Raw genomic sequence first — 15,451 nt, forward strand, 5'->3', positions numbered from 1 at the left:
CTGTGCAGTTACCGGCGGGAGTGACATCATTGCGGCTCCAGCCAATCACAGCGCCGGAGCGCGCAACACCCAGAAATAACTTCGGGAGACATGTCGCTGGCCACAGCAGTGTGCCATGACCGTTGCGGGGGCTTCAATCCAAGGTAAGTATTTCAAAATTAGCTAGTATGCTATTCTTACTGACTCATTATGTCTTTGTCTTGCAGGTTTTCTTTTTTGTTTTGTTTTTTCCCATGGGTTTACAACCACTTTAATCCTATAGAAAATTTATGGAGGGAGCTGAAACTTTGAGTTGCCAAGTGGCAGCCAAAAAGCCTTAAGGATTTAGAGAAGATGTAGAGAATAGGGGACCAAAATCCTCCTGAGATGTGTGAAACCCTGGTAACCAACTACAGGAAACGTCTGACCTCTTGCTTTCCAACAAGGGTCTCTCCACCAAGTACTAAGTCATGTTTTGTTTGGGGATCAAATACTTATTCTACTCACTAAACTGCAACTCAATTTATAACATTTGTATCATGTGTTTTTTCTGGATTTCTCTATCATTTAAAATACTCCTATGATAACAACAATTATAGACCCTTAATTTGTAAGTGGGCAAGCTTACAAAATCTGCAGGGGATCAAATCATTATTTTTGCCACTGTAGGTGGGTCCACTGAGTATTTGGCTCTAGTACCTCCCTGTGCAGATGGCTCGGTCACACCATGCAGGGAGATAGTTCTCTCTTTTTGAGATCTGTCCCTTCCATGAGTGCATGCAGAGATCTGTTAGACCAGGGAGCCACTGAGAGCAAACTGGCCCTTGTAAAACACAGAAGGCTTCGGTGTTTATAAGTGACAGTGGGGAGCAGGAGCATAGGGTAAAAGCTGGCTGAAAGGAGTTCTGCCACATTCCAGCTGCAAAACTGGGCACAGGGCCACATGACAGGGCTGGCGGGCCAATCAACTATGGGTATTGAACAGTGTATATGGTGGTTTTCTCTCTCTTTTTGGTTGAACTTGATGGACTTTTGTCTTTTTGCAGCCTAACTATGTATTTATGTCAGCACCAAAACTATGCAAGCACTATAAGGTGGGAGATCACTCTGTCCAGCAAGGCATGCAAGTCAGGTTTTACAAACCTTTTTACTGCTGAAGGCACGCAAGTCGCCTGGGTTTCATAGGATTTGGGATACCCAGCAGAAGACTGGGGATGTTTGACCCAGGTGCCAGGCTCTAGCAATGCCCATGGTCTTGCTATGTTGTTTAATGTGGCTGCACACTAACTAGATCTCTGCTACTGTAACTCAATATCATAGTGCAATACAATATAGTAACCTGCAAGGAGGGATAGAGATATATATATATATATATATTTTATACACATACACACACACACACATTATATATATTATAGGCAATGTAAATACCATATAATGTATTTACACCAAATAACTACACAATGTATCAATAAATTTATGTATTTAATTTGCTGCATCATATAAAAATATTACATTATACATTATTAAAAGGTACAAATCATAGCACACAAAGAGCAGCCAAATTATTGAAAGTTTACAAAAGGACATCTAAAAATAAATATATTGTGTGTATTAAATAGAATTTGCATCTTAGAAAGTGTGTGGAATGGTGTGGGTGCCCACGTCTGGACACTCTCTAAGAGCCAGACTGTGTGATACATAGCAACATTTAGTCTACTTTGACAAAATAACCAGCACTTCCAAGAGTGTTCATGTTGGATTTTTAAGCATCTATCCTTTATTCTGCTTTTAGGCCATAAAACAGTGGATATTCATATACGAGACCAGAAATCACTCATGTACATTAAGTATCTGTATTGCCTATAGTAATCATTTGAATGTTTCTCGTCTCCACTAGAAAGTCTCTCCTGGAATATGTTTGGTTGTTCTACTTAGCACCAGTATTTTCCCCTTCTTCCATTTTTGCTTAGGGATTCACATGATCTAAATGGAGACAAAGCCTGATCATGCAGGGATAGATGCAGAAAGAGTTTCATGAGAATGGAATAGGTTTGTTATCATGAATAGTACAGTACAACAGTCATTACTATCGGTGGCGGCCGCTCCATACAGGGCGCCGCCCCCCTAATCAATGCGCCCGGCTCCTAATCTACATGCAGGGCGCCGGACGCATGGATTCCAGTTGGATTTTTTTTTTTTTTTTTATGTACATGATTAGAGCCTGAGGCCTCCAATTGGCTTCAAAAAAGGCCCACTCAGTTGTGTGACCCCCAGTTGTGTGCCAATAGCGAATTGATATTTGGCATTGTCTTCCTGCTTCTCTTGCCCAATCAGAAAGTGGGAGGAGCGTGAGAAGGGATCGTATTGGCCGGTACCAGGGGGAGGATGTACGGGGAGATCCTGAAGATGGCCACTGTCATCTCTCTGCTCTGCATTGCTGCCCAACCGCGTGAGTACCATCCACCCGGGGGAGGGGGGGGGGGGGGGTCGGGTGGTTTGTTAGCCGCCCCCCCCCCCCCCCCCCCCGGCTGGAGCACCAGCCGCCACTGATTACTATGCTAGTTGCCTGGCTGCCATAATAGAGCCTTGGCTTCTAAACTTTTCTGAGTTACTGGCCCAAAGCAAGTATTAGAATAATGACCCCTGGCCACTCTGGGGTTGATTTATAAAAGGTAAATAGATGTGCTTTGCATGGGAATTTTCCTGAAAAATTACCATGTAAGGAAAACTGGAAAATTTGGGGAAAATGTCCCTACAAAGTGAACAGCCATTTTGCCATTTGTAAATTAACCCCTCTGTATCATCTGCTGCTGTTAAATCCTGTGAATCTGGACATATTTCAGATCAGCAGGTGACTCAACGCAGGATCAATGACCTATGCCGGACACCACTCCTGTCCTTCCAAGCTGGAGGGCCACATGGTAAGGGGTATTTGCATCTTTTCTTCATAGTCTACCTACTTGCCAGCCTGCAATTAGGGCTTCTATAGAATAGACCATGCAGCCCTGCCAGCTTTTAAGAGGACAGGAGCACTATCTGTCTCAATATAAGCAGGTTTCCCACTGATCTAATTTGCACTAGAGGGTAAAGATATCAAGCAAGGGCATTTGGGACTCTTTGGTTAGTTAAAATATCTTTAAACTGAGCTATCACACTCAAGATAGCTTTGAAGAAAGTTAAAATCAGGCTTGCAGTGGGTATGTACTTTTTGCAGTGATAGGCAGCATTGGGAGGCTTTAAGGTTGGCTTGCAGTAGAGAAAACGCATAGGGTGACAATCATTCATCTGTGGATGTTTAACAATAATCCTCAAGGCATGCAGGAGAAAGAGGCATGTTAGAGGCAGGATCTGAAGAGCCATATAGCTCAGCAGAGCCGTGCAGATTCCTGTGTGTTCAGAAACAAAGGCACATCAAGCATGTGTTAAAGCGGAACTTCACTCTCTCAATCAACAATGACCATTTTTAATCCTTATGCCGCTAGCATTAGTAAATAAATAGGAAAGTATGTTATATTTACAAAACAGGCATCTTCAGTAGGGGAGGAGGGGTTTTCTCAGCTAAGCACACCCTCTTGTCTGCATGCCTGAGCTAAGGGCAGATGAATTCCAGGAAGTAAATGCTACATAAATTATCCACCCTTGCTCAAGATGGCCACGACCAGCAATGTTAGGAGGTGTTTTTTAAAGTGATTTCTCGAAAAAGAAATGCAGCATGGAGATGTGGATGGAGGAATGAATTTACTTTGAATATTAAAAATGAATTAAATAGCATTTAATGTTTGGGGTGCTCATATGAAGCATGGTTCCACTTTAAGCATATTGCACATTATGTCATTAAAACAAATATTTAAAAATGTCATCACCATTTCTGAAAAGCAGTAAAACATACTTAGAAGAAACTAAAGCCGAGTCATTTGAAAAAAGCTGTAAACATTAACGTTTATCAAGGCATTCATTATCAAATTAATTAGCATACCCAATATAACAATTTATATTGCACCTATACTATGTCCCATTTATACACAAATCTCACAAAATATACATTGCACTCCCATACACTGTAGCTCTTATTCAATAAACAAAAAAAAAAATGCTAAATAAATATCTGAGTTACATTACAATGTCAGCATTTTTTCTCAAGGTATGGCACATGAAAAAATAATAAAGTTTATCTAATATTTGAAGGGAATTCATCTTCAAAATGCATATATAAATATATATACACAGTTCTGACTTGTCTTTGGCTAGATTTTCCAGCATAAAAAGTATTTCACTTTAAAGGTATTTACAGTAGAAGCTATTATGAAATGGTTCCCATATAAATTTATTGATGTACATTTCCTGAAACTGCTTTGTAACTTAAAGACTTAAGACCCTTTAAGTTGTTTTCCAGTTAACGCATTTCAAAGTAGAAGAATACAAATAGATTATGATCAGAGCCCAGGAGCCCACCCTCACTTCACTTACCATTTAAACTCTAGTAGACTGGCTGTACACTGATTGTTGTTTCAAACATCCAAATGGTCCTATTAGACAAGTAAATGACAGTACACACTATAAAACCTTCCAATGTTGATAGAGATAGATAGATTATATATATATATATATATATATATATATATATATATATATATATATATATATATATATATATATATATATATATATATATATTTTTTTTTTTTTTTTAGCAGAGACCCTATCCATGCTATGCTAATAAATGTGCCCTGAGCAGGGAAATGCCACCGGACCACAAGCTATAGACTCCCTTCATTAGGGGCGTCATCCAGTCCATTCAACAGGGGGGATGAGATGTCCTGCTGAATTGGAGCAGAATGGGCCAGATGTCACTTTTGTGACATTTTTGCCCATTCATTTTTTTTCCACATTTTAAAACTGAGGCTTTCCAGGCCCATGTTGAATCTATGGGTGGCTAGATGAAAACGGACTTGCTCTGTTTACATCAGGCTACCTCAAATCTATCTACTAGTTTAGGTCTGAAAAAATGGAAAGAGCCACAGACCATTTCCATTTTTTTCCACATGGGTGGAGGTAAGCAGATGTAAACGGATGCACATCTGTTTACATACCCTTGCCCACAGACTTCCATGGATCTTCCGATCAAGTGAAAAACTGACAGTATTGCACGTATGAAAGGGGAAAACTTTTAGGAACGTTAGTCTAAATAAAAATATTTAGATATCTGCATTATATTGTATATAAAAAGTAAAAAACAGGTTTTAATCAGTTTAAAAAAAACATATTTGTTTCTCATAAAATTAAGGTATTGGATTTAGAAGGACAGTACTATAGCCTGGCAGGGCAGAGGAGTACTCTTATCTACTATGCTATACAGACATTACATTATATAGCACAAGAGAAGTCCTTCAGTACTAACACTGGTCACCCATGGTCATCACCCATAGTCATCCACCCATCATGTATTATTGCAGCTATTATCTGTAATGCAACTAACTACAATGCGGTCAACATACAATAGTATAGCTTCTCAAGAAGAAAAACTACCCCACAGGGCCTTGCAGAAAGTTCATTGGTTAACTTGAGTTATTGAAGATGCAAACGTTCAAGATGCCTTATATCCCTTCTTCGGAATGTATTCATTTAAAAATATACACTTACTGTAATAGGGGTGTGGCTTCTATTACATTTCAAAATATATAAAGCCTGTAAAAGGGCTCTAAGGTATCCTGAAAGTGTGCATCTTTAATAACTTTAGTCAGTCAAGGGTATTACCTCATTTCCAAACTTTCTGCATTTATCGATTGCTCACACAGTACAATACTCTATGGCTCACTACATTATATCTCTCTGACATCTTATAGATTATAACATAAGCTGATTGTTATCAGAAAAGAAAAAGACCTCAACAATTCTAAACATGGTAATCCATTAAAGGAGAAGTTTAGCCAAAGCTCATTTGGCTTTACTTCTATGGATCACAGGAGTGCAATTCGTTTTGCACTCCTGTGATCCGTTTTCAGCAGAGAGTGGACTGAAGTCCGCTCTCTGCTGACGTCACCAATGTCAGTCCTGGCACCACATCAGTCCCGACCACGGAGTCTGCATCCGCCAGGTGCCTGGACTGACACCCTGCTCAGCCTCCCAGCGAGTCGCTGAGAGCCTGAGACCCCCGCTCTGCCCTCCACAGCTCAGCGCTCCAGTGAGCGAGGAGGGAGATGAGTAGAGAGCGGTGGCTGACAGTCTACAGCTCTCTGCTCATGGAGCTGTGAAAACTGAGCAATCGATAGTGTTCCATCACTCGGTTCTCAGTGTAGAGGCACCGGGGGACAGATGCAGCATCGGACTCCATCCACCAAGGTAAGTATGATTGGGGGGGGAAAAAATTAAAATTAATTTACGTATCTTTTAAATGATAGCAATTTTTTCAGCATTTTGGAAGAATCCATGAGCTGTTATACACTGATGACAACAGGTACAGTATATTTAAAACCTCTGTCAACGTTTGACACTTATCACTTGGACAGGAAGTAGGGGAAAATCTCATGAGTGGGGACAAAGATAACAATAAAAACCTGACAGAGGTTCTGTCCTTCCCCCACTCAGTTCTTCTCCCTCTCAGTTTCCCAGTTCTATATATCTGTCATAGGGACAGAAGTGTAGGAAAACCCCTCCAAATAGGACTTATACAGCAATAAAAATGTAAAGAGTTTCCAATCCTTTCCCACTATTGGCCATATATGATTCAATTGCATACAATCTCTGTATAATCTCATTTAGATTTGCCAAAACTGTACAATAGGAGGACAAATCTAAAACAATCTATTCAATTAGAATCAAATTAGGTAGGTCCCTGCACAACATAGTTGATGAAAGATCTAAAGAGGTTTCTATGATCAGACTGTATATTGTGTATTCAGCCTAACATCTATTCTACGATTAGATACTCTATAATAAGTCTGTGTGGCTTATTCAGTAAGGCAGTGCAAAAATTGGAAATAGCGTGCTGTAACCAACACCAACCAATTGAAAATCATAGATAATATGTGTAGCAAAAACTGAAGTGTGGCCGCTATTGATTACTGCTCTCTACAGTTCCTGGCTGCTCTTTGTGTTACTCATATTACCATTTTCCAGTTTTTGCCCAAAAATGTATAAAGATATAAGTGGTCAATTCTACTTCTGAGATGGAAAAAAATAAGTTGTTTGTGAAAAGATTACAGGAGGTGGGGGGGGCTCTCCCCAATATTTAATTGCATTATCCACAACATTTGGTAGGAGATTTTTATACTGGGGCATGTACTGTATGTAAACTTCTATCTCCATCACTCACCTGTATTGCTTTCATTTCCTTCACATGGATAAGCTAGATGGTATATCAACCCCTATGCCAGGGGTAGGCAACCTCGGCCCTCCAGCTGTGGTGAAACTAAAAATTCCCATCATGCCTCTGCCTCTAGGAGTCATGCCTGTGATCGTTAGAGTCTTGCAATGTCTCATGGGACTTGTAGTTTCAAAACAGCTGGAGGGCCGAGGTTTCCTACCCCTGACCTACGTAGTCCTGAATATGATGTACACTATATCACCAAAAGTATTGTAACATCTGCCTTTACACAAACATGAACTTTAATGGCATCCCAGTCTTTGGAACAACTTTGGGATGATTTAAAGCAGACACTGCAAGCCAGACCTTCTCGTCCAACTTCAGTGCTTGACCTCACAAATGCGCTTTTGGAAGAATGGTCAAACATTCCTATAGACACACTCCTAAACCTTGTGGACAGCCTTCCCAGAAGAGCTGAAGTTGTTATAGCTGCAAAGGGTGAGCTAAAGCAATATTGAACCCTACGGACCAAGGCGGAGATGCCATGTGCGTGTAAAGGCAGGTGTCCCAATACTTTTGGCAATATAGTGTATCTAGTAATTTGCCAATGTATTGTCACTGCTCCATTGTATGAAAAAATGTGGGTTGCAAGCCCGTGTTATTTCTAAAAAGAGGGCCATTGTGAAAACTCTTTAAAAGAGGGCCAATTACTTTTGAAACGTCAGCCACCAGTTTGTTGCAAATTAACCAATTCTCAAATATACCATAATGTATTTTTTGCCACAAATAGCTACTTTCAGAACTACCCAATTCCATAGGAACGGGACTCTCAGGAGTCTGACCTATGCCATCTATTTTAGGACATTCTTCTCAAATTGCATTTTTCTCCTTTGAAACTAAAGTGGTAATTTTAATAGGTAATGTTAGTGTTAGGGAGGGGATGAGCAGAGAGATAAAGATTTGAACCTGGAAGGTAGTTTCTTTGCTAGGAATGTTGAGAGAAGTAAAATGACTGATTTACAACAGAGATTAGAAAAAGGGGTCTCCTAAAACTACTAACTACTTTAGGCCAGACTCTCACCTGAGAATCCAAGCCATTTGCTTTTTTGGAATGATATACCCCTGAAAACAATTAAAATTAATAGAACATTTCATAACCTAAATTAAGCGGATTAAAAAAATAATTTTCCAAAAACAGTAATTCTACTTTAAAAAGGAGATTGATAATGTTCAGATATTACCACTGACAGATGTCTAATCATCCAACAATCACAACGTTTTTTGCCGCAGAAAATGTACACTGAAAGATCTAGGATGGTCTTGTTTTACCATTAAAATTATAATCCCCAGATATGTTATCCAGACGTGTGATAACATTATCTGAGTATTATATACAGTGTCTGGAGTCAAAGTTTTACCATTATTATAGTTACTTTTTTACATTATTACACGTCAATTTGGTCTATTATACAGTACAGATGATAGGAAACAGAATGTTGAAATCATCATAACCCAAAAGAGAATGGTGTACTAGAAGTCATCCTCAGAGTCTTGATCTCTTTGCTGGGATTTTAATAGCTCCATCTCCACTGTCTGGACACCCTTCAGCTTTTTGTTAACCACCCTGCAAGAAATACACAGACCAGGATTTATAAAAGGTAACACTGAAACCCTTTTGGAAATTTATAATACAAGCAGAAGTAAAATATTAGCCATAGACATCAGATGGTGATCAAACATGAATGCACAATCCAACCACTAGACTGGAGTCGGCAACCAGTAGATCGCGGACAGGTGACTGGTAGATCGCGGTCTGGGCTTGCTGACCCAACATTCCAGAGCACCAAACAGAGTGCAGTGCAGAGAGACTACTTGTAAAGTTGGAGCTGTAATAGGGATTAAGAACCGCATAAGTCAATGCCTCCTCTGGAGTGCTGGCTGCTGTCCGATGTGGAGTGATACCAACTGCATTCCACCTCTTATCCCAGCTGGTGGTCTCCAGAGTGGTGCCAGCAGCAGGAAAGAAGAGACATTTTAGGTAAGTGTGAAGCAATACATTGGGCATAATAGTATAGGGCTGCTTGCATACTGATTTGCTGCGGTTCACCCACACCGCAGGTGCAGTGTACTTGCTGCTTTCATGTGGGTTTACTGTGCTTAGCCATAGATTTTCAATATATAATGCGGGTTTGGTGCACTTCCTGAATGCAGGAGTTTTGGCGTGCTTTCAGAAAGTGCACCACGTCTGTAGGATATAATAGAAGACTATGACACAGGGCAGCTAGCACAGGAAAGTCACAGATGCACTGTACTGCACCTGCGGTGCAGGTAAACTGCAGCACATCATTGTGAAAGCAGCCTTAAAGATTTATAGATGCATTTACCTCCTGGGTGAAGTTCTGCTTTAAATGGTCCCAGTATTTCAAAACCTTTTGTAAGCTCTCCTTTACCTCAAATAGATGCACTTTCTGTACCCTCTATTATATCCCAATAGACACCAAACTCTTCCATCTTCTCTATCCTTCATTATACCCGATCCAGTTTTTCTGAGCAGGTGATCTGTCCTCTGATATCCTGCTGGGCTGGGCTGAGCAGAGCGACCAGGTGACAGGTCCGTGCCTCCTCTGCCTATGCAGAGCTGACATGGACACAGCCTGCTCTGTTCTACGGGCAGGCAGATATAAACGGACCGGCTGTTCATTTACAACTGACTGTTGTCTGATCTTATCAGGCCAGTTGGAGTACGGATCCCCTTCCATTTGTTTTAGCCAGATCTGATCAGAGGTTGCTGGGTGTAAATCGGACACAAGTCTGTTTACATCGGACTGCTCATAGAGTAGAATGGAGGGTCCGATTGGGCCCCCCTGAAAAATGGACAAGTGGACCCAATTGGACCTCTCATGTGAAAGAGCCCTAACAGATATCAAACTCTTCCACCTTCTGTAACTTGCATTATATCCTAATAGACTCCAAACTCTTCCACCTTCATTATCCTCCATAATACCCTAATTGACATCAAACTCATCCCCCTTCTGTATCCTTCATTATATCCTAATAAACACCACACTTTTCCAACTTCTGTATCCTCCACTACACCCCAATATACACCAAATCCACCACCTTCTATATCCTCCATTATACCATAATATACTCCAAACTATTCCACCTTCTGTAGCCTTCATTATATCCTAATATACACCACACACACAGCTGTTTGTAGGTGAACTGATTCTTTACATTTTACACCAGCCCTAAGGAGCTGAGCAAAATGGGGACACACATACATGCTGTACCATGTTCACTGAACCAACACATACACTGAAACCAATATAGATTTGTAAAATATATGTTTACTAATTGCACTACAGAACGTGTATGCTTTTATTGATCATAGTTAAGGCTTTTAATTAGCTTTGGAACAAATGAGAAAGAGAGCTTATGTTGAATCAATGTATTGAGAGGAACTTTACTAGCTCATTTCAAGTATATGTATGCCCTTCTAACAAATGGCACACTAAGGCAAAATGGTGTAATAATGGACTTTGTACATAGCAGTTCTTACTTATACTTACAGAGTATTATACAGAGTACCTACAGAGTACCTAGGTATTATAAGACGTTTTATTATCCATTGCATTCAGGGCCATTTTACACCAGATGCAGTTCCATGCGCTGTTTTTCTGCACTAAAAATGCATGCACAGTGTTTTCCATGTATCCCAATGGCTCTAATTCACACCAATGCAGTCAGTTCTAGTCAGTTCTAGGGCTGCACAATTAATCGTTAAAAGATCGCAATCTCGATTCACCCCCTCTGACAATCTGTATTGCAGTGATTCCCGATTCTTTCATGTAACAAGTATATAGAGTTCTCTGCTCACTCTGGCAGTCTGCCAAGTTTTTAACAACATTGTAACTCTTCCAGCTTAGATCAAAGGGATAAAACTTCTGTGTGAATATGCAGGAAGTTACTTTAAAGTCTAAACCTTTTTCTGACACTTGTTTCTTATGCCCCGTACACACGGTCGGACTTTGTTCGGACATTCCGACAACAAAATCCTAGGATTTTTTCCGACGGATGTTGGCTCAAACTTGTCTTGCATACACACGGTCACACAAAGTTGTCGGAAAATCCGATCGTTCTATACGCGGTGATGTAAAACACGTACGTCAGGACTATAAACGGGGCAGTGGCCAATAGCTTTCATCTCTTTATTTATTCTGAGCATGCGTGGCACTTTGTCCGTCGGATTTGTGTACACACGATCGGAATTTCCGACAACGGATTTTGTTGTCGGAAAATTTTATCTCCTGCTCTCCAACTTTGTGTGTCGGAAAATCCAATGGAAAATGTCCGATGGAGCCCACACAGGGTCGGAATTTCCGACAACACGCTCCGATCGGACATTTTCCATCGGAAAATCTGACCGTGTGTACGGGGCATTACAGTTAAAATCAGATTTTTTTGCCAGAAAATTACTTGGAACCCCCAAACATTATATATATTTTTTTAGCACAGGCCCTAGGGAATAAAATGGTGATTGTTGCAATATTTTATGTCACACTGTATTTGTCCAGCGGTCTTTCAAACGCAATTTTTTGGGAAAGATATACTTCAATAAAAAAAAAAAAAAAAGAAACAGTAAAGATAGCCCAATTATTTTGTTTAACCCTTTCATGACTAAGCCTATTTTTGAAATTTGGTGTTTACAAGTTAAAAGCCGTATTTTTTTCTAGAAAATTACTTAGAGTTCCCAAACATTATATATATTTTTTTAGCAGAGAATCTAGAGAATAAAATAGCGATTGTTGCAATATTTTTTATCACACGGTATTTGTGCAGCAGTGTTTTAAACGCAAATTTTTGGAAAAGGGACACTTTCATGAATTTTAAAAAATCCAAACAGTAAAGTTACCCCAATTTTTTTGTATAATGTGAAAGATGATGTTATGCCGAGTAAATAGATACCAAACATGTCACCCTTTATAATTGCACGCACTCGTGGAATGGCGACAAACTACGGTACCTATGAATTTCCATAGGCGACGCTTTAAAATTTTTTTATGGTTACCAGGTTTGAGTTACAGAGGAGGCCTAGGGCTAGAATTATTGCTCTCGCTATGAAATTCGCGGCGATACCTCACATGTGTGATTTGAACACCGTTTACATATGCGGGCGCGACTTCCGTATGAGTTTTCTTCGCTGCTCGAGCTCGCGGGGACAGGGGCACTTTAAAAAATTTTTTTTTTTTTTTTTTATTTAATTAATTTTTTTACTTTATAAATTGTGTTTTAAAATTTTTTTTTTTTTAACTTTTATTGCTGTCACGAGGAATGTAAACATCCCTTGTGACAGTAATAGGTGGTGACAGATACTCTTTATGGAGGGATCGGGGGTCTAAAAGACCCCCGATCCCTCCTTTGCACTTCAAAGTATTCAGATCGCTGTAAACGGCGATTCTGAGTACTGTGTATTTTTTTAAATTCGGCGCCATTGGCAGCCGAGTAAACGGGAAGTGACGTCATGACGTCGCTTCCGCATTTACAATGAGAAGGCTGGAACGAAGCCGCCCACAGCTTTGTTCCGGCCCGCCCCCAGCCGCCGAAGGCAGACGATTAGACACCGGGCCTCTCGATCGCACGGGAGGCCTGGTAACAGCGGCGGGAGGGGGGATGCCCCTCCCGCTCCTCCGGTATAACAACCGAGCGTCTTTTAGCCACATCGGTTGTTATACTCGGGTAGCCGATCGCCCGCTGTAAACAACGGTACCGGGACGATGCCTGCAGCTGCGGGCATCATCCCGGTATAACCCCGGAAAGCCGAGTACACATATCTGCGTACGGTCGGCAGCAAGGGGTTAATGTTAAAGATGATGTTACGCAGTGAGAATTGTGATAAAATCGTGATCTATCTTTTAAGCAAAAAAAAAAAATAAAAAATTGTGATTCTCATTTTAGCCAGAATTGTGTAGCTCTAGTTTCTGCACCAGGAACTGACTGGAACTGAATGCACTGGTGTGAACTAGAGCCTTTGGGATACATGGAAAACACTGTGCATGCATTTTTAGGGCCTGTTCACACCACAAAAATGCACTCAGGATACGTGGCGGATCAGTTTTTGCTTACAGTTCACACCACACACAGTTCCAGTGTGTTGTTGATACAATTTGCTAGGTTCCAGTACAGTTCTGTGCAGAAAAAAATGCAGCACGCTCTACTTTTTTTTCTGCATTGGAAACTGACTGCACTGGTGTGAACTAGAGCCATTGGAACACATGGAAAACACTGCATGCATTTTTAGTGCAGAAAAAAAAAAAAGCACACGGAACTGCATCTGGTGTGAACTAGCACTCAAGGAAGTTTCCAGACTAGTGCCGATTAATAACCGTTAAAGTCTCCCATTAAAACAATGTAAAGGAATACTGCTTACCACATAACTACTCCATAATTCACCCCCACGATCAGAAGAGCAAAGGCGAAATGCCAGCAGTAGCACATTGTAATAAACATTACATTGTTGTGATCGTTCTGATTCCACTCAGGGCCACCACCAGGAGGGTACAGCACAAATCCAATCTGGAACACAAAAAAAAAAAAAAAATGCTGATTAGTAAGATAAAATACATTTTTTCTTAAAAACAAACTAGTTACCCTATAATCCGGATCACTCGCATGAAAACAGTGAGCAGATCTCCCATAGCCAGCTCACCCTATCTGCCCACAAAGCAGCAAATCACACTTTTTGGCCAATAGGAAGGTTAGGGGAGAAGGAATGTGCAGAACCCATTGAATAGAGACAGTTAATGCTGGAATCTGGTATACATTGCAGATTTCTCCCAGATTGGTGTATAGATGGCACAGCATGGAACAACTCCTGTACATAGCCTCTGTGCAGGAGCTTCCTATCATAAAGACCAGTCACTGCTGCTCTCTCCTTGTGCAGAGTCTCCGCCCCCTCCTGTAGTTTTCTGCAGGCAGCTGGTATTTGGAAGACCTTCTGGGTCCCTCCCACACCTCTGCTCTTTGCACAAGCTATGCTGGGTATGTTAAGACATTTGCTGCTCGCAATGTGGATTTATATACTTTTGGCTATTAAGTAACATATTTGAATTAAAAGTTTTTGTCCCCAGAGTTCAGATATTTCCTATACATATTAAAAAAGAAAAAATACAAAACAATGAAAAGTACCTTTTTTTTTTTTTTAACCAAGGCTATAATTGTTGTTATTTAGCTTACTGCTTAAATAAAACAAACATTCAATGGCCGGTATCATCTCTATTTACTATAGCCAGTGATAGTTGCACAATTATAACATAAAAAAAACAGCAATATCAAGTGGGAATAAAATCTTCTGCTTCTCTATTCCCTGAAGAACCTAGACAGCACCTGATCCTCACAGCTGCCATATTCTTTATTCTAGAGAGAATGAGGCTTTGAAAGATGTCAAAGAACTGTTAGCACAGACACTGCATTATTTCTAGAAGTATGTGCTACTTGTGCTCAGGCAGATAAATTTATGAGACTGCAAACATTGTAATGACCACATGAGGGCAACAGTGCTCCAACCAAAAGTAAACACCAAGCATTACATTTTCATTTAATTAAGAATTACATTTGTAATGCATCAAATATCGTAAGTTTTAGATGAAAAGAAATGTGATGACCATCTATCTATGTGTACTGAAAACGTAACTACTCAGAAAACAGCTGTTTTTTTTTTACCAATAAATCTCTACCTACAAAAGCACACAACCCACTTTGAAGACTTAAAGGGGAACTGCGGGAAAAAAAAATTAACAAATGCAAGCAGGCAGGCTTTTTATTGCAGAACAGACAGGCATAGCTCCCAACTGTCCCTGGTTTCAAGGGACTGTCCCCGATTTGGAGCAATGTCCTTCTGTCCCTCTTTCCTCCTCATTTGTCCCTCATTTTGGTCTGATCTATATAGTTGTATATAAAATGCACTTTTTATCTTTCAAACAGTGTTTCCCAGAGCTAAACCTTTCATCCAAATTCTAAAAGCCAATATAAAGGAATAGTAGTGGTAAAAAAAAGCCCTTGTGGATTTACTGAACCTTCTTTTTGGGTTAAATCTCATTTAAGGGGGTGTGTCAGGGGGCGTGTCCTATGCCTACATACCTTTGCTAGTAGGTGTCCCTCATTCCC

At 40.3% G+C, this 15,451-nt stretch overlaps 1 protein-coding gene across 3 annotated transcripts in view; it reads right to left on the reverse strand.

Moving 5' to 3' along the window:
* Positions 1 to 3,466: 3,466 nt before the first annotated feature.
* The window catches only part of TMEM45A (transmembrane protein 45A), a 59,276-nt gene continuing 47,291 nt past the window's right edge, over positions 3,467 to 15,451 (reverse strand). For 2 of the 3 annotated variants that reach the window (XM_073616955.1, XM_073616956.1), the window contains exons 5-6: positions 13,716 to 13,861; positions 3,467 to 8,909 (exon numbers count right to left, since the gene is read on the reverse strand). In XM_073616955.1, coding sequence (XP_073473056.1) covers positions 8,816 to 8,909; positions 13,716 to 13,861 — 240 coding nt within the window. In that variant the 3' untranslated portion in view covers positions 3,467 to 8,815. The remainder of the gene's footprint in view (positions 8,910 to 13,715; positions 13,862 to 15,451) is intronic. The other variant, XR_012241774.1, reaches the window with a different exon arrangement.

This window comes from Aquarana catesbeiana, linkage group LG02 (assembly GCF_042186555.1).
Source record: "Aquarana catesbeiana isolate 2022-GZ linkage group LG02, ASM4218655v1, whole genome shotgun sequence".
Classification (NCBI taxonomy): Eukaryota; Metazoa; Chordata; class Amphibia; order Anura; family Ranidae; genus Aquarana; species Aquarana catesbeiana.